General features: G+C 62.1%; 2 protein-coding genes across 14 annotated transcripts in view; both read right to left on the bottom strand.

Annotated features, from left to right (window-relative positions):
* Positions 1-8: 8 nt before the first annotated feature.
* MDK (midkine) lies at positions 9-3,139 on the bottom strand. 4 transcript variants are annotated; one of them, XM_026512020.3, is made up of 5 exons: positions 2,708-3,035; positions 1,653-1,729; positions 1,338-1,505; positions 1,056-1,217; positions 9-365 (listed from the first exon to the last, which is right to left on the bottom strand). In XM_026512020.3, the coding sequence occupies exons 2-5, from the start codon at positions 1,726-1,728 to the stop codon at positions 340-342; spliced, it is 432 nt and encodes a 143-aa protein (XP_026367805.1). In that variant the 5' UTR covers position 1,729; positions 2,708-3,035; the 3' UTR covers positions 9-339. The 4 variants fall into 4 exon arrangements, with proteins under 4 accessions (XP_026367805.1, XP_026367803.2, XP_044244928.1 ...); XM_026512018.4 differs by lacking the exon at positions 2,708-3,035 and adding an exon at positions 3,040-3,139 and having other exon boundaries at positions 33-365; XM_044388993.3 differs by lacking the exon at positions 2,708-3,035 and adding an exon at positions 2,506-2,684 and having other exon boundaries at positions 33-365.
* A 212-nt stretch (positions 3,140-3,351) lies between these two features.
* DGKZ (diacylglycerol kinase zeta) overlaps positions 3,352-22,808 on the bottom strand; it is a 40,968-nt gene continuing 21,511 nt past the window's right edge. For 3 of the 10 annotated variants that reach the window (XM_057317314.1, XM_048216295.2, XM_026512027.4), the window contains exons 2-31: positions 15,290-15,398; positions 14,761-14,856; positions 14,364-14,438; positions 13,187-13,243; positions 12,696-12,764; positions 11,726-11,797; positions 11,501-11,617; positions 11,329-11,400; positions 10,970-11,065; positions 10,618-10,700; positions 10,457-10,517; positions 10,259-10,372; positions 10,019-10,159; positions 9,371-9,449; positions 9,140-9,195; positions 8,903-8,965; positions 8,732-8,805; positions 8,533-8,644; positions 7,977-8,176; positions 7,686-7,786; positions 7,504-7,583; positions 7,347-7,416; positions 7,163-7,203; positions 6,534-6,673; positions 5,691-5,722; positions 5,460-5,503; positions 4,889-5,009; positions 4,761-4,794; positions 4,439-4,538; positions 3,352-4,140 (exon numbers count right to left, since the gene is read on the bottom strand). In XM_057317314.1, coding sequence (XP_057173297.1) covers positions 4,024-4,140; positions 4,439-4,538; positions 4,761-4,794; positions 4,889-5,009; positions 5,460-5,503; positions 5,691-5,722; positions 6,534-6,673; positions 7,163-7,203; positions 7,347-7,416; positions 7,504-7,583; positions 7,686-7,786; positions 7,977-8,176; positions 8,533-8,644; positions 8,732-8,805; positions 8,903-8,965; positions 9,140-9,195; positions 9,371-9,449; positions 10,019-10,159; positions 10,259-10,372; positions 10,457-10,517; positions 10,618-10,700; positions 10,970-11,065; positions 11,329-11,400; positions 11,501-11,617; positions 11,726-11,797; positions 12,696-12,764; positions 13,187-13,243; positions 14,364-14,438; positions 14,761-14,856; positions 15,290-15,398 — 2,626 coding nt within the window. In that variant the 3' untranslated portion in view covers positions 3,352-4,023. Of the gene's footprint in view, positions 4,141-4,438; positions 4,539-4,760; positions 4,795-4,888; positions 5,010-5,459; positions 5,504-5,690; positions 5,723-6,533; positions 6,674-7,162; positions 7,204-7,346; positions 7,584-7,685; positions 7,787-7,976; positions 8,177-8,532; positions 8,645-8,731; positions 8,806-8,902; positions 8,966-9,139; positions 9,196-9,370; positions 9,450-10,018; positions 10,160-10,258; positions 10,373-10,456; positions 10,518-10,617; positions 10,701-10,969; positions 11,066-11,328; positions 11,401-11,500; positions 11,618-11,725; positions 11,798-12,695; positions 12,765-13,186; positions 13,244-14,363; positions 14,442-14,760; positions 14,857-15,289; positions 15,399-15,743; positions 16,494-20,184; positions 21,189-22,808 lie in introns of those variants that run through there. The other 7 variants (XM_026512028.4, XM_026512026.4, XM_026512024.4 and 4 more) reach the window with 6 other exon arrangements.

Raw genomic sequence — 22,808 nt, 5'->3', positions numbered from 1 at the left:
GGGTTGGGGCTTTTATATATTAAAGGAAAAGCTTTTATTGGGAAAAAAAAAAAGAAAAACCACGACGGTTTATTTATTTCTCAGTAATGGCATCTTTGTGGGGGAGAACAAAAAGGGGTACCGGGAATCACATCCCTCTCGGGCAGGAGGCTCAAGCTGTCCACAATCCCGTCCTACCCCATTTGGGACACTTGGGGGTGGGGGTGGAGGGATGAAAGGGAAGAAGCAGGGTATGATTGATAAAGCTAACGAGTAGACAAAAGGCACTGGTAGGTTAGATCTTGGGCCTGTGGGAGGGAGGGCACTGGCCCCGGGCTCCTTGGCATCCAGACCTGGCTGCTAGTCCTTTCCCTTCCCTTTCTTGGCTGTAAAACAAGCAAGAAATAACGTGTTAGCTGAGTTCAGGTGACCTAGTGGAGACCCCCATATATACATTAGGGAGAAAATCCTGCCCCCTAGTGGCTGCAGATCAGCTGACCCGGTAGCCCGTGGGAGAGCGCAGCCATATTGATGCCGGACCTGCCCCACACCAACTTCTGTACTTTCACTGAGGCTCGGAAAATCTTCAAGTTCTTGGTCCCCGCAGCCCTCAGCCTCCACCTGCTCACCTAACAATTGGGCTGGTTCACCTCTGCCCTGATGGCCTCTCTGGGCTGCTGTGAATCAGGTATGGGCTAAGGGATGGCGGGAGTGTGGACGGTGACGTCCTTCTGATACTAGAAACGACCCAAGCTGACCAAACGTTCCCTCTGGCAGGGGAGACGACAAAGCCAAGCCCTTCCAGGGCAACTCCCCGAATCCTAAGCAAAAGGCCCCAACAGAACAGAGCGAGCTTGTCCTTCCATTTGGGCCAGAAGGATTTAGTAACTCCTGAGCACCTTCTGTGGGCACCCTCAGTACCTGCCCACCTAAGGTATCTCCACAGACAGGAAAACCGAGGGCAGAGATGTCAAGAAGCCACCTGCCACAGCCCAAAACTTCAGGCTTAACCATGCCCTTTCACAGGTGGTGGCAGCCCCCACCTGTGACCCCACACCCTCCCCCACTGCCCTGACCTTTGGCCTTGGCTTTGGTCTTGGGGGTGCAGGGCTTGGTCACGCGGATGGTCTCCTGGCACTGGGCATTGTACCGCGCCTTCTTCAGGGTGCCTTGGCGGGCTTTGGTGCCCGTGCCCCCATCACACGCCCCCCAGCTCTCAAACTTGTACTTGCAGTCGGCTGGCGAGAGAGCGTCCCGGGTCAGACCTGGGCAGCCAGTGGCTGGAGGCCACAGACGTGCCCAGGTTTCGGCGAGGCCGTGCCCCGCCTCTCCTGCCCCCCACATGCGCCCCACCTCACCTCCAAACTCCTTCTTCCAGTTGCAAGGCACCCTGCACCGGATGCGCTGAGTCTGGGACCCACAGGTACCCTCGCGGAAACCCACGCCGCAGTCCTTGCTGCTGGGGGTGCAGGGCCCCCAGGTCCACTCCGCGCACTCGCTCCCCGGGCCGCCCTTCTTCACTTTGTCTAAGACGCACGGGGAACGGAGCTCAGACTCACTCGGGGACAGCTTCCTGGGGTCCTGGCCTCGGAACTCCGGCGGCCAGGCCCGAGGCGGCCGGCCTCACCGGCCCGTCTCTAGCCCTCCTTCAGTCCCCCACACCCCGTTATCACCTTTCTTTTTGGCCCCCGCGGAGGTGAGCGCCAGCAGGGTGAGGAGGGCGAGGAGGAGGAAGCCTCGGTGCTGCATCCTGCAGGGGAGAGGTCGGGTCAGAGCCCCCTGCCCGCCCCCTTCCCCACGGGGGGCCGCGCGCCCGCACGTCCCAGCCCCGTCCCCACTCTCCAGGCCCACGGGCCGCGGCGGCGGCGGCGGCGGGAGCGCTCTGGGGTTGGCCCCTCGTCGCTAGCCGGGGCGCACAGCCCGAGGCGTCTCCTTGGGGGCGGTCTGGAGCCCAGGACGCCGCTCAGACCCCCACCCCGCCTCCGGGCCTCGGGTCGCCTGGGGCCCAGCGGGCGAGGGGTCGAGGCCGCCGCCGCACGTCCGCCGGGGCCCTTGCGCGCTCACTCGCTCGCTGCCCGCGGTGCTGCGCTCCCTCCCGCGCCGGGCCCGTCCCGCTCCGGCCGCCGCGGCCCCTTTTGTCTCCAGAACCGGTCTGAGCCGGTCACATGGGCCCCCGCCCCCTCTCCGCCCCCCCACCCCCACCGGGGAAGGACCTGCCCCGCCCCCTCCCCCTCAAACCCGCGCCGCCCCCGGACCCCGACGTCCCCGCCTCCGCTCCCGCCCCGCGCCCCCGGCGCTTCTGCCCCGGCTTCCCGCCGCGGGTCCCCGCACCCCCCGTTCGCCCCGCGCGGGCCGTCCGCGCTCGGACGACGGGCTCTGCCGGTCCTCCATCTTCCGAGCCCGGGGTCTGCCGGCCCCAGGCCTCTGTCCTGCCCTGGCTACCCCGGCCTCTGCCGCAGCCCCAGCTTTCCGCCGCCGCCTCTGCCCCCACGGCGGGACCATTCTCTTTCCACGCTGGATGCTCGCCTTCCTTCCCGGGGAGGGAAGACTGGGAGGATGGCGACTGGGAGGGAGCTCGGAGCCCCGGGGGTGTCACGGATCCCGGCGCTCGGCGCGGGGCCCGCGTTCCGGCGTGTGTGCGGCTCCGTCCCCCGATGACTGTTTAACCCCGTCGAGGACCGGCCGTCTGCGCCCCCTTGGCTGCTGGGGAAGGAGCGCCAGCCCCCACCTCGGGTCGCTTCGCCGAGTGTGCAGGAAGCCGCTCTGCTCAGTGTTCGGGGAGCCCCAGAGAAAGCGCCTGGGCTCGGGGGACCCGGACGACGCCGCGCCCTTCAGGAGCGCAGGTTTTCGGGGGCGGGAGCTGGGGGAAGTTGGGGGAGGAGGAGGCCGCAGGCCTGGATTTGGTGAGGCTTGGTTGCTGACAAGAGCCGTCTGAGAAGTTCCAGACCCAGCCGAGGCGGCGGCTGCAAATGCCCACCCCTTCCAACCCTGGGGCCTCGGTATCGCCTCACCCGATCCCCTAAACAGCAAAGCAACGGAGGCCTGGGGGAGGGGGCTTACCCAAGGCCACAGGGCAAAGGGGCCAAAGAATCCAGGCCTCGCCCCCCGCCCCACCTCTCTTTCACTTTCATTGTTATCGTCCCTGCGGGAAGCGGGAAGCGAGAGGAAATCGGCTCCTCCCCCGGCCCCGCCGAGCCTTGCAGCCAGGCAGAGGTCAGGTCCCGGGCAGGCCCTGAGACCCCACCCCCAAACGGGAACCAGGACCCCCCCAGAAAAGGGTCTGGGCCCAGGTTGTCCAGTACCCCCCCCCACCCCCCGCCACCAGACCCCGCTACTTCTGGAAGACCTCCACCGCAAGAAAAGAAAAGCAGAAAGGAAAAAAATCCACTTTACTGAGTCACACCCAGCTGTAAACATGTCACCACGAGAGCCCCACTCCAACCCCCAAGCCACACAGTCGGCGGCGATGAAATGACTGGGTACACGGGGAGGGTCTCCGGGGGTCGGCGCCAAGCAGGGCAGCGGGCAGGCCAACGCAGCAGGCTCTGTGTTTCCGGGAGGAAGCCCTGGGAAGGGTGGGGTCAGGGCAGGAGAGAGGGCCCAAGCTGCCAGGAGGCTCCGAGTCTGGGCCCTAACGGACCAGGTGGCTTAGGCAGCCTTTTCCCGAAGGCTCCCAAGCCCCGCTGCCCTCCCCCTCTGCCCCTACGCCCCAGGGAGGGCACCCGCTGCAGTGAGGGTGAGGGCTGCCCTGAAGTGGTCCAGCCCCAGTCCCCCAAAGGCCTGCCCGGCCCAGTCCAGTTTCCTGTTCCCCCGTCAGCCCTGGGTCAGGCTGGGGCCTCAGGGGGACAGGTGAGATTCCCCCAGCTCCTCAGAGTCCAGCCCTAGGCCTGGGAGGCTCCTCAGGGGGCAGCACGGGGCTCCTTCCCTGGGGCCCGGGTCCCCCCGTGGTAGTCCGACTGGAATGTGGCAGTGCGGTGGGCCGATGAGGGGGCTCCTCCTCTGGCTGGCCCTGTCCCTCCAGCTGCCCTGGCCTTGGCCTCACAGCTACACGGCTGTCTCCTGGTCCTCCCGCTGGATCATCTGGTAGTGCTGCCGGTTCTCCAGGTAGGCAGCGAGCTCCGTGTCCTGGGCCTTCTCGGCCCGCTGCCGCGGAGTGTCGCCCTGGGTGAGGGGGGAGCTGCCATCAGTCCCGGGGCCTTAGGCAAGGGCAGGGGACCTTCCCTCCAGGTGGCCACTGAGGAAAGGAAAAGCTTCAAAGGACAGTTGTGGGCTCCCGCCCCAAAACACCCCCTCGCCACCGCAGGCTCAGGTTTCTGAGTCTGGACTCCGGTCGGTGCTGGCTGAAGGACAGCTTCCAGTCCTAAGAGGTGGCTCTCCGCCATGGCTCCCCGCTCCCAAGGGCCCGAGGCGGGGAAAGGGCCGCGCTGGGCCTGCGTGGACCCCCTGCTAGTCTGCTCACCTGCTGGTCTGTCTTCATGAGAGACGCCCCCGCCTCCACGATGTAGTGGCAGATGGTGCGCTGGCCCAGGGCGGCCGCCTGGTGCAGACAGGTCTCCCCGCTGTGGAAACAGGGGCTGGCTGTGGACCCCCATCCTGTCCTCAGGGCCCTCTTGTCTGTCTCCAGAGGGTGATCAGAGAGGGGAGCTCGGGGCTGTGGGGCAAGGGCTGGACGGATGCGGCCTGGAAGGGTTTCTAGGCTCTGACCAGCCAAGTGGGAGGGGCTGGATGAAGACGGGGCAGTTTCCAGGGTGACCAAGGTCTGGCACCAACGCCATACTCACTTCTCCTCCACAGCGTCAAGGATCTCTGGGGGGGCTGGAGGAGAGGGGAGGTGGCAGTCAGAGAAGCCTGGCAGCCTCCCCTCCTCCCACCATGGCCCTGGCCCAGGGACCCTAGTAGCACAGCTCACCGTGGTCCAGCAGATAGCGGACCACCTCCTTGCTACCCGTACTGACGGCATGGTGCAGGAGCGTGCGGCTCTGCTCGTCCCGGTGCATGAGGTCACCCCCAGCTCGGTGCAGCTCCTGGAGCTGAGGGCAGGAGGCAGAGCAGGGCTGGGGCTCCTCAGGGCCACCCTCCTGCCAGCCACGGAAATGTCCCCCAACTCACAGAGGCCGCAGACCTGACACTACTGTGCTCACACATCATGGCTCTGGGGCTCTTTCTGGAGTGTAGGGGAGAGACCCTGGGCTTCTGGACCCCCCAGGAGCCCTGACCACCAAGCCCTGGAGCCCGTGGTTTCTGTAAGACTCACTCCTTGCTGAGTACTGGGGACAGGCAGACTGTGCTAGGAAGCCTCTCTGAAAGGGACACTGTGAGCTGGACAGGGGCAAGGTGGAATGGGGCAATCACCATGGAGACCCCCCCAGAGGCCCAGACGATGGCAGGTGACAGACAGAGGACAGGCTCCCTCGACCCCACCCAGAGGCCCTGTCTGCCGGGGCCCTGCGGAGCGGAGAAGCCGGAGCCCTCGCTGGTACCTTACGGAAGTTGTTCCTCTTGGCAGCCTCAATCAGCTCTTCACCTGCACGGAACACCTGCCCATTACCCTCTGGGGCCGGGCCGGCCCTGTGTGGGTGCACAGACGCGCTGGGCAGAGGCGGGCGCCTGCCGGGCGGGGTGACCCCAGCAGCCCTGGCGGGTTGTGGCTGTGGGAGGCTGTGTGCGGGCTCCACCCCCACCTGGGACCAGGGAGAGGGGAGAGGCCTCACCTTTAGGGGGCGGTGCGTCCCCTGGCAGTGACCTGCAAGCAGAGCAGGATGAGACCGGACCCAGAGACAGCGGTCACCCTCCCCGCCCAACCAGGGGGCGCCCTGTGTTCTGTCAACAGTTTATTGAGTGCCCCCTACATAGCGAGCACTGTGTCGGGGCCAGCGAGACAGCGGCCAACAAGACGCACGGAGAGCTTGCTCTCACGGAGCTTACATTCTAGTCGGGGAGACAGACAAGTCCACAAATAAATAAGGCCTCCTCAGAGCGGGAAGGGCGACGAAGAACGCGAGACGGGGTGCTGTGATTTCACGGCAACGTCAGCCGGGGTTCCTGGGAAGCCTTCTCTGGGGAGGAAACTCCCAAGCTGAGGTCTGAGTGGAGCAGGTGAGGAACAGGGGACCTTTCCGGGGCAGCAGGGAAGTGCAGAGGCGGGCACACTTGAGGCCTTGAAGGGCCAGGAAGGGCACGTGAAGGGCCAGGAAGGGCACGGCACTGGGCAGTGGGGATGGAGGGGAGGTTGGAGGCCCAGGCTCAGGCTGCCATGCTCGGATGTTGGGGGACAGAGGACAGGACTGGCAGAGGAGAGGTCAGAGGGGGAGCCCAGGTCTCTGGCCAGTGCAGCAGGGTGGATGGTGACACTTCCCCGGGGGGACAAAGGGCTGGTCAGTTGGGCTTTGGCCAGGTTTGGTTCTCTGCCAGTGACTCAGCCAGGGAGGGGCCCGTGGGGACCCGCCGCTAGCTGGACACTGGACATGCATCTGGCGCCAAAGGCAGGACGGCAAGAGGTACAGGCTTGTAGGAGGGGTTTCGAGCCAGGGGGCTGGAGGAGACGCAGCACTCACCGGAGTGTGGGTGAGCAGGGGGAGGGGGGGAGAGGGGAAGTGGGGGTTGGGAGGTCAGGCCGGGCCGATGCCCCCAGCAGCTCAGGGTCCAAGATATAAATCTCGTCCTGTGCAATCTCAGTCACATAGTTGAGGTGTTCCTGTGGGTGGGGAGGCCAGGGGCCGAGAGTCAGGACCTTCCAGGGTAGCCGCTGGTGGGAGTGCAGGTGCAGCCAGGCCAGCAGCTCCGGACAAGCCTCTGCCAGGAGCCAGGAGCACGGATGCCGGCAGGCAGAAGCTGGGGCAGGGGCCCTGCCAGTCCCTCTTCCCCTTGCCTTCCTAGCTCCTTCCCACTGCTGAGCCTTTGCCTGGGACACCTAGCATCTGGCCAGAAGCGCCTTCACCTCTGTGCCTCACCGGCTGGCCCCTGTGCTCCGAGGCCCTCGCACCCACCCGGCCAGACTCTTCGGGGCACGCCAGCTCCCTCTGTCTGTGGGCAGCGTGCCTACACCCCACCCACGAGCACGAGCAGGCGTGCAGGCACCCAGTAGGACGACAGGTGAGCCCATCTGTGGAGGCACGAGACAAAAGCAGAGGGGCCCCCAGCGTGGCCCAGAAGCAGCAGTGGACGGAGGGCTGCGAGTGCTCACCTGAGCCCGGTCGATCCTGTAGAAGCGGCTGGCAGTGGTGGCTGTGAGGGAGGCGGACAGCTGTCTGAGGGGGCAGGAGGCCCTTATCCACGCCCAGATAGCCCGCCGCCCCACCAGGAGCCCTGCGGGAGGGGGCAGGACACAGCCCGGGGCCATCAGGAGCTGGTCCTTCGGGGCCACTCACCGTCTAGGAAACACCACTTGGGGGACAGTTTCTGGCAGGTGGGGGACTTGGCTCCAGCACCTTCGGGCTCCTGCCGAGAGAAGCCAAGGGCGGGAGTTGGCAGAGAACAGAAACTAGAGCGGGTGGGCCCAGGCAGGGCAGGCGCCCAACCCCTCACCTGCTGGAGCCTCTCGATGTGGGCACGGCAGAGTTCTAGGTCGCTGTCACCGGGGACCACCACGGTGCCCAGTGGCACAGCTGGCGGACAGAGCAGACCGTCAGCAGCTGGCCATCCCGTCCGCCACCCCCCCCACCGCCCTCAGCAGCTCCCCGCCACCCCCTGCCGCGCTTGGCACTCACAGGCCTCCTTGAGCTGCTCCTTGTCGTAATGCAGGGCCTCGTAGTCGTGCATGCTGACCCTGCTCACCTGGATCCGCAGCTGCTCGGGCACGGGCTGCTGGCTGAGGCACAGGCGGGAGGAGAGCGCTCGGGAAGGGTCCTCGGCCAGGCGCCAGACCTGGGGACCCTGCGCCGCCTCCCCAGGGCAGAGGGATTCGCAGCCCTCTCTCCAGCTGGGGAAACCGAGGCTCGAGAGAGGGGCAGAGTCTGGCCTCGGGCCCAGGGCAGGTGGTGGCCGGGAGGGGAACGTACTCGCTATGCAGGGGGGCGGTGCTGCGCCGCTTGGCCTTCTGCACCATGGTGGCCTGGTTGCGCAGGGCGATGCGGATGCGCGAGGCTGCGAGCTTGCAGGGCTCGCCATCCACCTGCACTGGGATGGCCTTGGACGTGGTGAGCACCACCTCTCGGCACTGCGTCAACCGCTCGCCGTGCCCGCCCACCTGCAGTGCCGCCTGTGGGTGCAGAAGGCTCAGGTCAGGAGCTGGGGCAGGGGCAGTGGGGCCCCAGCTCTGTTCCCCGCACGGATGCTGTGGCCAGGGAACAAGCGACAATAACCCCAACAGACAGCAGAGGGCGGATAAGACCTCAGTCAGAGAGGGGAGGGGAGAGCGGAGAGTGAGACCCTGGTCAGAGGAGGGCGGGAGTAAGGAAGGGAGAGACCCCAGCCAGGAGAAGAGCATGAATTCTCCCATCTTGGCCAGTGAAGGGAAGTCTTGTGATCCCCCCACCCTTCCATCTTGGGACAGTGCTCCTGGTCACTGTGGGGGCAGAACCAGGGCTCCAGGCAGGTCCATGTTGGCCCACTCACCAGGGACGTCATGGTAAAGCCAATGACCTCGAGGTAGCCATCGTCGTGCCGCTGGGGCTCAAAGTCGTGGTGCTCCCCAGGGTGGCCCCAGGGCATGGTGCCTGCGCAGTACCTGAGGGGAAGGCAACACAAGGGCCTTCAGAGGACAGTCGTGCAGGATGGAGACATCAGGGCACACACAGAGCCCTCCCCTCCTCACCTGGGGATATTCAGGAAAACAATGCACTGGGGTTTCAGGTCCTGAATCTTGGGGGTCAGGTCAGTTCCGTCACACTGCAGGCAGGCACAGGGGAGGGTGTAGGGTATATACCCGTGCCAAGGCAGCCTCCGCTGGGCCCACCCACTCTGCCTGCCAGCTTGGCCCACTTACCACCACTCGGATGTGCTTGGCCAAGTCCTTAGAACTGCCCATCAGGAAGTCAGAGAAGGCTGTCTGTGGGAGAGAGAGGGCGTAACCATCTGGCGACAGGGACTTTTTCTCACCACTTCTCGGCGGGGGTCCTGTGGCCTGGCAGACACAGGTGCGCAGGGGGCACAGGCGGTAGAATAGTGGGCATGGCAAGGGCGGGGCGGGGGGGAGGCAGTTGCTGGCAGACCCCAGACTCACCCCGGCATAGAACATCTTATTCCGGAAACGGCTGTTGAATTTCTCTGGGTTGGCCTCTGGGTGGCGACAAGAAACGGGACAGTCAGACATTCTGAACTTGCTGGGGCTCCCCAGGCGAGTGCTGGGCTCTGCTGGGGGTGGTGGGTGGGGGCAAATTCTGACCCTCTCGGGGACTCTCCTGTGTCCTTCCCTCCCAGCCTCCCGATGCTTTCTCAGCAAGTGGTTGCCTACCTCGAGACTCATGAAACTCCAGGGTGACGTGGGCATCAAAGCCCAGGCTGAAGTAGTTGTTGAAGACGTCCAGGGGCAGCTGGAAAAAGGTCAAGGGCCCAGCATGAGGGCTGGGCCTCACAGCCACTTTCCTGCTCGGACCTACTCCGTGGCAGGGGCCACCAGGCTGGCTTGACCCACGCAGTTTTGGAAGCCTTTCCCACAGTTAACGGGATCCACCAGAAAGCTCTTCCCCCTAGCCCACAGCCCGCCTCAGGCTCTGCCCACAGCTCCCGCGGGGCTCCTCCAAGTGCCCCGTATACAAAACACCCTGGGCCCTGCTGGCATTCTCTTCCCTGGCTTTCCAGCCCCCCGCCCCACACACTTCTTCCCGAAGTGCCATATTCTGTAGGGGCTCCATGAGAACGGGGACTTTGTTCTGCTGCTGCTTAAAATGGTGCCTGGCATGTGGTAGATATTCAGTAAATATCTGCCCAGTAACAGCGGGCTTATGCGGTACCACTGTTACCACTGTACAGGAGAGCCGAAAGTCTGCAGAAATGAAGAGATTTGTCCAAAGGCCCAGAACCGGCAAGTGGGAGAGAGGGCTTCCCCCTCCCCCCCAGCCCCGGATATCGGCTGCCCCCATCCTGGCCCTGGCCGACCTACCCGGTCAGTGGCGCCCTCCTCGCGCTCCTCTGGCCCCGCGTCGGGGTTGGGCTCGGCACGGAGGTCCCAGCGGTCTAGCTGCACCACATTCCCCTCCTCTACATGGGAGAGGATCTTGGACACGGGCTCATCCGTGTAGCCCTGGGGGGGCAAGGCAGGAACTGAGCCTCTCCTGGGGACAGGGGCCACCCCCAGCCGCACAGCCCATCCCCCACCCCGCTCCCCGCCTTGGGCTCTTACCCCACCCCAGTTGAGGGTACGGGCCAAGTCATTGCCAGTGCCCAGTGGCAGAATGGCAACGGGCGGCGGCGGCTTTAAGCGCAGCTGGTCCAGAGTGGAAAGGATCCAGCCGACCTGGAGGTGGCAGAGCAGAAGGGCAGGTCAGCCCAGCGGGGCAGGAGCAGACGCAGACGCAGGAGCAGAGGCAGGAGGACTCACCGTGCCGTCACCGCCACACGCCAGGATCCGCAGGTTGTGCACTTTGCGGTACATCTCCAGCCTGGAGTTAGGATGGGAACAGGGTCAGGGGATGTGGGCCTGACGGTCCGCGCCAGGCAAGCGCTCCCCACCGTCTCCGCAGAGCTCTGGCAAGTACTTACGCCTCCTTGGGCCCTCCCTGGCTCAGGTCAAAGACTTGTCGGGGGTTGAGATACCACAGGAAGGACTGGATGATCTTAGCGCCCTGCAGGGGACCGGGGGAGCCAGTCAGGGCCGTGGACTGACGTGGGGACAAGCACGTGAGAAGGACGAAGGACACGGCTGTGGGAACCGGGCCCAGCAAGGGGCGAGGGATGGAGACAGGCTTCGCTTTCCTCAGGATCTCTGGGCAAGAGGGACAGGGCAGAAGCCTGCAACGGAAGCTAGGAGCAGGTGCTGCGGAGGGGAGGGGTGCGGAGCTTGACCCCGCTCCTCCCCCGGAGGCCCCCCGCGGAGAGGGGAGGCTGTGCGTACCTGGTTGCCCCCACTCTTGGGGTTCACAAACACCAGCAGGGGCTTCATGAGGGGGGATGGCGTGGGCCTGATGATGAAGGGTCTCCAGCGGCCCTCCTTGGAGACACAGAGACTGTGAGGCTCTACCCTGGCTTGGCAGATCTTACCCCCATTCTCAGTGGTGCCCCCTCCCGTACCGCCTCCGGGGCAGACCTTAAGGGGGGCCTGGCCAGAGAGAGGCAACTTGAATCTGGCCCCCCACCTTCCTCAGGGGCCCAGAGCTCACCAAAGGCTGTATCGGCCCAGAGAGCTCAGTACTTCAAGAAACAGGCCCCTCTTTCCTGTTCCCCTCCAGCTGCCCACCCAGCCCCAAGACTAACCTCTGGCCCTTTCTTGCTAGATTTCCTCTTGAAGGATGCTCTCTTTTTCTTCTTGCTTGCCTTGAGGGTATTCTGCAAAGGAAGCAGGGGCATTGGTGACAAGGTGGGCGGGCTGGGGTGGCTGGCAGAGCCCGAGCGTGGAGGCGGCGCCACGGGTGCAGACAGGACTCACCTGGGGCCTGCGGGCACGGAGGATCCAGGTGGGTGGGATGACCACAGCAGCATGGACCCCCAGGGAGCACGGCTCCTCTATCTGCTGCAGCATGAAGCAGGACACCTTGCTGTGGTACTAGAGAGGAGGGGCCGCAGCTGAGCCGGGCCTGGGCCCAGGCGTGGGGGGCCCCCACCCAGTGCCACCCAGGGGACAGCCTCCGGGGGTGGGGCGAGCACCACTCACTGCCTGCTTGCACCAGGAGCAGCTGATGGCCACAATCTCCTTGCTGTGGAAGGTGAACTTCTGCTGGAAGCCCTAGGGTGGAGAGGGTGGTTGGGGCACCAGCAGCCGGGCCCAGAGCAGCAGGCCCAGCCCCTCTCCCGTGGCCAACCTCTCCCCACCCAGGGAAATTGAGCCCATTTTTAAAAACGGAAACAACTACAAAATAAGCCCCTGGAGCAGGGAGGCCTGCAATTCTCTGAAGCTAACCGCAAAGCAGTTGGGTGCACACGCTCGATCTGCCAGAAAGGGTCCACAGCTAACTCCTGCCAGTGGAGAGCCCCTTCCTGACCCCAGACCCCGAGGTCCCCCGGTATACACTTAGAGCACTTCACGCTTCTTAACGGCACCTGTCACGTTCATTCCCTTGTTCATTCCCCAGACATTTACCAAGGGCCTAGCTGTTTGCCTGACACTGTGCTCGGCACTGAAAGTGAGCAGAGGGAAGAGGGACAAGGCCCCGCCACCTGCTAGAGCCTGCGCTTACTGAGCGAAACAGAGCAGAAGCAGATAGGGAGGAAGTGACCGCCGCACTGTGGGCTGTGCTCAGGGAGACTGCCCGCAGTCTATCTTCAAGCCACATTCTCCTCCAGGAAGGCAGGGCCCTCACTCGCCCGCTCAGTGCTCGGCAGCCAACAGGGCTGAGCAAGCAAACGAGTGAGTCTCTACAATTCCCAGGGGCTCCCGCACGGCTTCAAGGCAGCTACACGGCACTAGAAGCGAACTTGCTTCCCTGCTCTCCTGCTCCGTCCAGAGACCTGGGTGTTTTGGGACTGACTGGGCACCTCAGCTAGGTTGGCAGTGACCCCGGGACTCTGCACGCAGGAGACGCCGTCAGCGGCGGGCAGTCACACTGGATGCACAGCCTGAGGCTCGGGGGGCCGCAGGGTCCGGGTCCAGCGGGTAGCAGCCTGGCCCCGGGGCAGAGCCTCACCTTCCCACAGTGCCGACACTTGCCATCCTGGCGCCGCCGGTGTACCCAGTGGTGCCGCACGAAGGTTGGCTGGAGGAGGAGGAGAGAATATCACTACAGCGAGGCCTGGAGAGGCGCAGCCCTGAGCGTGGCCTGCACCCCTCAATGTATGAACGTGCGGCGTGGGCTGCAGGAAGCTCTCTGCAGCAGCGTGTGTGAGGGCAGGGCGGCTGGAGACTTCTCTCCATGGCCTCGAGGTGGGGGCCGAGGCGCCAGCCAGGGGAGAAGAGAGAGGAGGCAAAAGAGGCAGGCAGGGCCTCACCTCCCATCTGCAGGCAGGGCCAGCCAAGCCTTCCCCATCGAGACCCTCTCAGAGCCTCAGCCCTGCATCTCCCTGGGCCCCAGAGCAGCCTCAAAGGGGCCAAGTCCCTGGTGGCACTCTGGAGACACTGTGGAGAAGTCCACTCAGGACACCCGGGGCCTCCTTACCCATAACTACCCTGGGCACTTACCTCACGGATGTTCCTGGAGCCTGATTCACGGAAGGACGGCTTACAGCGGAAATTTATCTGCGGAACATTGCAATGCCCACCCAAATGTCAGAACCTCCTTTCAGGGGGTCAGGCATCCAGCCACCTTCTCCAGGAAAGTGTCACTCAGTCATCCTCACAAGGCAGGGATAGCCCCAAATCGTCCCGGGAGCCCTCAGAATGTGAGACATCTCTGCTCAGAAGCCCTCCTGCACCCCTGCCTCCTCTCCACCAGCCAGAAGGACCCTTTCCTTCCTCTGTCGGTACCTGGGATGCGGGACACTGGGAGTTTTGTGTCCCCCTCCCCCACTAAAAGGCAGCATGCTTTACTCCTCCCAGATTTTCCCTTGCCCTCCAGTGCTCCCAGCCTAGGCACGTGCAGGCACCTGATCCTTGCTTGCACACTTGTGCTGGCTGGTCCCCAGAGACCATTAGCTCATTTGTGGAAACTGGTTTGATTTCCACCTTGTGTTCTGTAACGCCTGGGGCTGTGTTTGTTTCTCTTTTCCCAACTGTCCCTCCGTCAGCCTCAGCACAGTTGCGGGGAAACCTCACTCTAGGAGTCGGGCTGGGGCAAGTGGCCCACGTTAGCCTCGTTCATGCTATTCCTAGTCCTCCAGGCTTTCCCACGTGCTGACTGGGATTTCTGCTGCCTCCCACCCTCTGCCTGGACCTACCTCCCCAGTGTCCCCTCTACTTCCGTTTAGAAGCACGGGGCCCAGACATGACACCAGCTGTCGACACACTACGGACCACAGTCCTTAGGGAAAGGTCTCCAGAGCAGCAGTGTGTAATGGACAGAGCCAAGCTTCAGCAAGACAATGGCCCTTCTAAATGTGAACTTAGGTGCGGATAAAATGGTGTCTTGGCCGTCAGTCATGAATCCACCCCACTGACACAGTCAGTGAGCCTCACTCACTGCCAGGCTTGTTCTGGGCAATGGGGATAAGGCAGATAAAAAGTGGGGGGGGAGACAGGATTCAAATGCAGCCATTTCAGCTCCACGGTCTCTGGCTCTTCACCACCACGCAGGCTGGGACACTTTTGGCAAGTGACGCTTGTAACGTGAATATGCGTGCAGAGACGCACACGTGTGTGCACTCAGATGCCTTTGGCACCCAAAGGGGAGGGGCGGGAAAGGCTGAGCGCCCATCCTCACCTTCTCCAGCTGTTCGATGCAGGGAGTGTGCACCACGATCTTGCAGGCTGCACACTTTCTCCGGGACACGGATTTCTGCTGCAGAAAACGAAGAGAGGGCCCTGACGCACCAGGTAACTCCGTCCAGGATGCTGCCCCAGGGCAGGAAGAGAAATCCTTTCATGTGTCCCAGCACAGCTGCCCTGTGTGTTCACTGGGCATGCCCGGTCCTGGCATCTGAACACAGCCCCATTCCTCCTGCCCTCCGCAGGCAGCCCTCAGCAGGGGCGCTCAGGTGAGCTCTTGTTCCCACCTCCCCTCCGAAGGGCTACAGCTGTCGGGCCAGCAGAAGTCAGCCCACAGGCTTCTAGACTCGCTCCACCAGCAGGGGGCGGCATGCCACCCAGAGCTCACTCACCAGCATCTTAGCTACACAGTACTGCTCCCCAACATAGCAGAAGTCCCCGGACACGTTGGTCTCGAACCAGATGTGTTCCCCATACGTCGCGGACTCCTAGACCATGAGATGAGCACGGTCAGCACAAACCTGCTACCCAGCCCATCCGTCAGTTCCTGCCCTGCCCTACCAACTCACCTCTCTCCCAAGACAGACCGGCTCCGGCCCCACAATCTACTCTGCTCCATCCTGTTTCCCAACTGTCCCTGCTCTTTTTTATTTTTTTGAAGATTTAAAAACATTTTTTTTAAGTAACCCCCAAGATCAAGAGCCGCAGGCTCCACCAACAGAGCCAGCCGGGCACTCTTCCCACTGTCCCTGCTCTTGAGGGCTTGGCTCAAACATGGCCACCCCAGCAGGTCTGCCCTGCCCATGGGCTCCTCCCGCAGCTGCCCTCAGCACCTCCCTCCACCTCCAACCGCTCTGTGGTCCCAAGCCCAGCAGGGGCTGGTACCCACCTATCCCGCCCTCCCAGCACCCTGCCACTCACGCTCCAGTCCACAGTGCTCCGGACCTGCCGCTCTGGCTCACTGCACAGGGCCCCGGGAGTGGGTGGAGGGGGGGCCAGGTGCTGGAGGCCCGACTTGGTGATGGCTTTCCTGCAGAAAAGGAGACCGCTGAGGCCAGCTGAGCACCTGGTGACTCTGCTTCCTCCCCCCTTACCTGGGATCTCTGCCCTCACTGTGACTTCAACCCCTGGCCAAGACAGGGACTGCCATGAAGAGGGCAGGGGACACCCCACGGCAGCCTAGGACTCTGAGAGATTCTCTGCAGGAGACTTAGCCCTCCTCACAGCCCTTGTAGGATGCGCTGGCTTCCAGGCACTGTCTGGAGCTATTCCCAAAGGGGGGGGCCCTCAGGCCAGGCCGAGCCTGGAGGTCCTTCCTTCAGGCCCGCCCCCTTGGGGTCTGCATACTTGCCCTGCCGGCCGCAGCTATACCTACGCAAGCAGGGCACTCCAGGTCTGGGGTCCTGCCGACTTGCGCCGTAGGGCTACCTGACGCCTGCGGGACAGCGGGCGCACGCGGGCGGGCATCAGAGCGCCAGCTGCGGTGCCTGAGGCTCTTCGGCCCCCAGGGCTGGGGTGCTGGCCTGGAGGCCGCTGCTGGCTGAGGCGCCGATAGTAACCGTGTAGGCCCCAGAGGGCACGGTCATACACCACGTCAGCGGGGAGCAGGTGGGAGGAGGCTCGGCGCCGGCGCAGGCAGCGAAGCATGGGCACGAGGGTGCCCTGGTGTGAGGAGGGCCCTGGTCTCTTGGTGCCTGGCTGGGTGGCTCTCAATGCCGCAATGGTCACGTCCTCCTCCTGAGCGGACGACTCCTCATGCATGCCTATGAGCCCAGCCACCAGCAGGGGCGTGCCCAAAAGCTGCGGCCCAACAGCGGCAGGCTGGGGGGTGGGCACCTCATCCACGATGAAGCGGGGGTTGCAGGCTGGGGGCACAGTGCTGGAGCGCCGGCGGCTGGAGCCCCGGGCCCCCACCCCGCAGCTCAGGAGGCAGCCCTGGAGCTGTGCACTGGAGCGGCGCCGCTGTGCCAGTGAGGAGGAGGCCTGCCCGGCAGGGGAGCGGCGCCGGGCCTTGCCTGTGGGCAGCCCCACACTGCTGGGCCGCCGCTGCCCCTCCCCGGGGCCTGGCGCCTTCCGCTGGAAGCGTCTCCTAAAGAAGGTCTCCATGGCAGGGGCAGGTGGATGGCTGTTGGGCAGAGACCGGGAGCATCAGGGGCTGGGCCAGGCTATGGCCCATCCTGCGCCCAGAAGCCCAGTCACAGCCTCTGCCCTTGAGCAGAGAAGGGACACAGAGAAGGGACACAGAGAGGATGGGGGAGGGTCCATGGCCTCTGACCTCCAGAAACACGGTGTGTGAGGGTACCACGGAGTCCACAGGGGAGCCCACATTTACCACTGCTGGAAGCACTAACACCCTCCCCAGTCATACCCAATGCTGCCCCAGGAGTAACGGGTACAAGGGGCTCCCCGCTTCCCATGCGGCTCCCCTGTCCAGGCACCATAAACCACAAAGCCCTGGCCTTTGATTCCCTCAGCCTGAAGCTGATGGAAAAGGAAAAAAGGAAGCTGGAAGCCCGCAGCCCTGGGTTCCAGGTTGCAGTCAGGCGGCCTCTACAGACTGAGGGGCCAAGGATAAGCCTTTTCTTTTCCTCTCCTGGGGCCTCTGTTTGGCTACTCGGGGCAGCTTGGGTGTAGGTGTCCCCTCCTGGGACGTGGCACAAACTAAGCTACGAGAATACAACGAGGCCCTCTGAAAAGAAATTCAGTCTGGATAAGACCCCCAGACTCTCTCAGCCCCAGTGGTGGGCTGAGGCTGAGAGCGGCACTAGAAATGGAGAGGATCTGACTTCGGGATCAAAGGACCCTGGGGACCAAGGCCCTCAGGACTGGAGGAGAGCCGCACAGAGGGAGAGCCACCGCAGGCCTCATGCAGGAGGACGCTGTACGGGGAGAAACAAGAGGCCTGAGCCAAGAGAAAAGCCTTCCGGGTGCGTTCTGGGTGTGCGTCTCTACCTCTGAGGGGCTAAAAGAAAGAACTTTCTTGGTAGACTGCTCTGTCTTAGCCTTCTGCAGAGGCCCAGTCCGGATCTCCCATGTGTGAAAGTACCGGCTGACGGGTGATGTCTGAAAACCCTTCCAGCCCTCCTGCCAAGGGAGCCTGTGAACTGCACTTTGTCCGAGGCGCCAATGCTAGAAGCTCCAACTCTCCGCCCCAGACTGCCCTCCTGGAGGGAGGCAGGACCCACGCGGAGCACCCTTACTCAAACCATCCTCCCTTGACCTGTTCCTGAACACCGGCCCAGCTTCCTTCGCCAGCTCACCTGCCCCCGGCTGCCCTTTCTTCACAGGCTGCTGGGATTCCTGCACCCTCACTGCTTCCGAACAGTGGGGGAAGGGCAGGAAGCCTGGGAGGCTTGGGGGAAATGCCTCCAGAATGCCCAGGGATGCCTGTGCCCCGCCATCAGGTGATCTCCCGGGCCCTGGCAGCCACAGAGAGGTCTGAGCCACAGCCATGGGACATGTGCCTGGGGCCGACAAGAGAAACACGCCCACCTGCTGAGGGTCTGGCAGAAGTCAGGCATGGTGGGTGTGAGCCTTGGACAAACGGCGGTGGACGCTCGGCTTGAGCACTCAGGCCCGGGCTGCGTGCGTGTCTACTGCCTGCTTCTCCCACCACCCACTCACCCACTCTAATCTGCAACAAGCATGTGAGTCTGGGCTAGCAACGCCAGGCGGAAGCCCTGGATGGGTGTGGGGGTATTCAGGGAGAGGCACATGGGGCCAAGGTGTCCAAGCTCCTGTGATTGGCAGTGTGCCTGGGGAAGCAGTGCTCGAGACTGCCTGTTACAGTCCCCAGCCTCTGCAGGAGACAAGGCGAAAGGCAGGAGTTAAGCTCTGCGGGTAGGAGAACGGGCGAGGGCAGAGAGCTCTCGGCTTCCTACTAAAATCAATTATCATCACAGCTAACGTTTATTGAGTGCCCCCAATGAGCCAGGTACTCTGCTAAGCCCTTTACAAGCACACATATCATTTTATAAACCAGAGCAATGTGGAAGAATAGGTACTGCATCCTACCATGTTCCTGATGGGAAACTGAGGCACAAGGACGTACCTTGCCCGAAGTCCACAGCGAGTCAATGGGGAGCCAGTAATGGAACCCAAGTCTGCGTGAAGGCAAAGCCTGTACCCCAGAGCCTCAGTGGAGAGTAGGGTCTTTCCTTTGGGGCCATGGGACTGAGACTAAGGGGGGATGGCGCAGGGAGGGGAACCCTAATAAGAGCAACAACGGCCCCATTGACTGAACGCCTACGGCGAGACAGGCCCCAAGCTAAGTACTTTCATTTATCGTCTCACTTGATCCCGACCACAGCCCTGCGAGGCGGGTAGGATCAGCGGCTCCATTACAGAGACGAGGCCTGAACAGGGGCAGTACACGCCCCAGGTCACAAGGCCGGTCAGTGGCAGAACCCGGACCTGAACCCGGTCTGCCGGACTCCAGTCTGCTCCGCACCCAGGAAGAGAAGCCTGAAGGCCTGGCTGCCCACTGCTGCCCGGGCGCTGGCCTGCCAGCACTCCCCCAGGGTGTCAGCTTTCCCCGCCCGTCTGGTCAGGCCGCCCTGTGACAGCTGCCTGGCCTGGAGGAGATTAGTCACCCGGACACACCGCCTGATGCTAGTGTCACCCAGAAAACAAAAGGCCACAGTCAGTAGGGGGGAGGTGCTGCGGGCTCTCTGTGAGCAGTGATGAGGTCTGGGCCCTGCCCGCTGCCCCGGACCCACACTGACAAGAGTGGCCAGGAGGCAGGGGCCGCCTCACGACAGGGTGGCAGCTGACAGGTGCTCCCACAGCGCTCTGGGCCACACACTGAGGGGCAGCCCCAAGTCCAACCGTCCAGGAGTCTCATCGGCTGCCTGGCGGTGCAGTCACTGCGAGTGGGGAGCAAAGCAGGCTAGGCCAGGCCGGTGTTGGTGACCACGTGCAAAGCTGTCCCCACACGTGCCTCAGTTTCCTTGTTTGTCCAAGGAGGCTTCAAGACTGGCTGAATTGATATTTTATGACAAGTAGTCCTGCAAGGCCCCCATGCCTCTATCTCTATGTTCCCAATGCCCCCTCCCCCCAGGCCCCATGCTTCCTGCTCCTCTGGTCTCCATAGAAACCTCTGTCCTCTGGTCAGCAACAGCCTGATTCCAGACTTCCTATCTCTGCTGAGGCTTCTGCTGGGTCCAGTCAGAAGCCCCGCCTGACCTCAGGCCTGTCCCAGCCCTTCCCCACAGCACAGCCCTGAGCAGCAGTGTCGTCTCACCGCAATGTCTGCCATCTTCAGCAGACCACACGCTACGTGTAAAGGTCACTGGAGGCGGCCCCACAGGATTCTGACACCAACAGCAGAGCAAAACGGCTACTCCTCAGCCTTCTCATGGGGGACCCGAGGGAAGCTTGTCACACCCGAAGGGGACAGGATGAGAAAGGACTCAAGGGTTCCACGAACCTCCAGCTGGCTGTTGAGAGCCTAGGGAGGACAAAGGATGCTACAGGAGAGACACACATGGCGGCATCCAGCCATGTGCCCTCGATGAACAGCAGCGAGTGTGGCTAGGGGCAGCTGCCAGTGGGTGAGCAAGCATGAGCGCCCCAGCTTTGCTACTAGCTAGAAAGAACCAGACTCCTGGCCTCCCAGCCCAGACTATCTCACACCCTATGTTAGTTTCAAGTGGAAAAGCCCAAGGGCTTTGGAACCCTGCATCTGCCATTGCTTTCCCGGGTGTGGATCAACTAACCTTTCTGATCCTCAACTTTCTCCTCTGCAAAATGGGGATGATACCACCTAGTTCAGAAGGTTGGCATAAGGGAGGTTCTGATGAAGTACCTGATGATACCTGGCAGAGGGTAGGGGCATGGCAGGGCTTACACCTGCAGCAGACACAAGGCCATGTGGATCGTGCCATCTCCTGCGGTTTGTCTTTGCCCACGGCGGGAGTGCGAACCCAGAAAGGGAAGCAGGAGAACCTGGGGTGGCCACTACCCACCACATGAAGAATAGAGCCTGGCAGCCAGAGTCACCTGGGTATCTGTTCATGCTGTAAAAGATGCCCTCTGCCCCTCGTGCCAGGCGTGGCCCCCAGAGGTGCTCACACAGGACACCCCATGGGATGCAGCCAGGGTTCTCATTCCCGGCTGTGAGCAGGACCCTACATGACCCCCTCGTCAGGGAAGGCTGGGAATGGTGCACAGTGGCCCCATTTCCAGCAGGCCCACAGCAAGGGCCTGGAGCAGCCTCCCCAGGGGGATACTGGTCAGAAGCCACCTCTGGCTGCTCTGCTCCCACAGCCCGAAGGTCAGAGGGAAGGAGGTGGGGACAGCTGGAAGGGAGGCCTGCCTGGGGGCTGGTGAGACAGGGTCTCCACTCTCCCAAGGTCTTTACTTGCTTAGAGGAGCCTGCCCAAAACAAAACAAAGCGTAGCGGGGAGCAGGTGGGCCAGGGCTTCATGGGAGAGGCAGCCAGCAGGCCAGTAATGTTTACCTCCACGGAGTCTGGTGGGGGCAGGAGCCTAGCCTACCCTTTCCCTTCCCTTCTCTTTTCCATCAGCTTTAGAGCCTCATCCAGGAATGGTGGTGCCTGGGCCCACCCTGATCCGTTCCTCCCCAGACCCACCCAGACAGATACAGGAAGGAGGAAGCAGAAGGCAAGGAAGGGTTGGGGGGCGGGGAGTCCCTTTTGACCTGATCTGGAAGGCTGGGTGGCAGGCAGAAGGTGGGCGAGCGGGTGGGGCCTGGGGTCCCTGTGGGCAGGCGAGCCCGGGCTCTGGCTCCAGCTCCAGGCTGCCGGCCTCTGGCTGAGCAAGTCCTAGTTTGGAGAGCAAGCGGAGCTGCTGTGGCCGCTCCTCTGCCCCCTCCCCCTCGCCACCCTCCTCCCCCCAGCCTGAGACAGCCGTTATGAAAATAACCCGATTGGTAACCAACTGCACTTCCTCTCCCAGCGGCGGCTCCAGGCCCTGCAGCAAGCAGGCGGCCGGTGGGCGGGCGGGCACACGCGCACCAGTCCTGCCTCCTGGCTTCTTGTCCCGAAGTCCCCAGAGCCAGGCTGAGCAATAGACCGGTAGCCTTCCCTCCACCTGGCACCCAGTAGAGCACACACAGCTCCTGCCTTGGCTCCTGGAGGAGGCCTGGGGAGGCAGAAGTGGGGGGTGGGTCGCACCCCTTCTGGCCACCTAATGTCCTCTCATACCCACCAGACAGGTGTTCTGGGGTCTGGGGCAAGCGTGTGAGATAGCAATCACTGGCGCCCGTCAAAATAACCACAAAAACAGGTATCTGTCCAGTCTTTCACAACGTACAAAGCACTTTTTCACAAGCACTATCAGACGGGAGGCTTGTGATTCTCCTGCATGGGTGGTATTATTGTCCCAGCTAAACAATACGGCACCTGAGGCTCACAGAGGCCTGTGGCTGCCTGAGCGCAGAAGTGGCCGAGCTGGGACTGTCCATCCTGGGTCTCCTGGCCCTGCCAAGGGGGCCTGCCACAGATGCCCTGGCTTGTGTCCTGGAGAGGCCAGCCCATGTCACACCCATCCTGTTCAGAATGCCACCCCCCCGCCCCCGCCAGCTTACACTCCTGGCTCTCGGGTTGGGAGTGGCAGCTCTCAAACTTCCACGACCCTTCACACTCTTAAAAATTACTGAAGATCCCCGAAAGATTTTGTTGACAGGGGTAAGAGCTATATTGCTATTTACCATATTAGAAGTTGAGACTGAGAAATTTAAAAAATATTGACTCATCTAAAAATAATAAACTTGGGGCACCTGGGTGCCTCAGTTGGTTGAGCGTCTGCCTTTGGCTCAGGTCATGATCCCGGGGTCCTGGGATCGAGCCCCGCATCAGGCTCCCTGCTCATTGGGGAGTCTGCTTCTCCCTCTCCTCTCTGCTTGTGCTCTTGTATGCCCTCTCTCCCAAATAAATAAATAAAATCTTAAAAAAAAAAAAAAAGACAAAACCCCCCAATAAACTCATTATGTGTTAACATAAATAACACACTTCTCTTTTTTTAAAAAAAAAACTGTACTTTCTAAAAAAAATTAGCTAGAGGAGTGTCATTGTTTTAATTTTTGCAAATCTCTTTAATTTCTGGCTTAATAGAAGACAGCTGGATTCTCCTGTCTGCCTCTGCAGTCCATCTGCTGTGATATGTTGTTTTGGTTGAGTATGTGAAGAAAATCCTGCCTCATACTGACATGTAGTTAGAAGAGGAAAGAGTGTTTTAATAGCCTTTTCTGGCAATTATTGTTCTTTGCTACTCCATCAAAATATGACAAGTGGTAATTTCTTAAAGGTTAGTGGCTATGTGGAATCTGAAACCATATCAACGAACCTTTCACTGGTCTATCTCGCATTTTGAATTCTTCAAAATCAAGCACTGGAAAATATATTTTACTGAGTTATGCAGATCTTCCCAATGTTGACACATTTCCTTATACAAAATCAAAAAATCACACTTGCTAACAC

Source organism: Ursus arctos, unplaced genomic scaffold, assembly GCF_023065955.2.
Source record: "Ursus arctos isolate Adak ecotype North America unplaced genomic scaffold, UrsArc2.0 scaffold_23, whole genome shotgun sequence".
Taxonomy (NCBI): domain Eukaryota; kingdom Metazoa; phylum Chordata; class Mammalia; order Carnivora; family Ursidae; genus Ursus; species Ursus arctos.
This window is presented reverse-complemented; position numbering and strand designations above follow the sequence as displayed.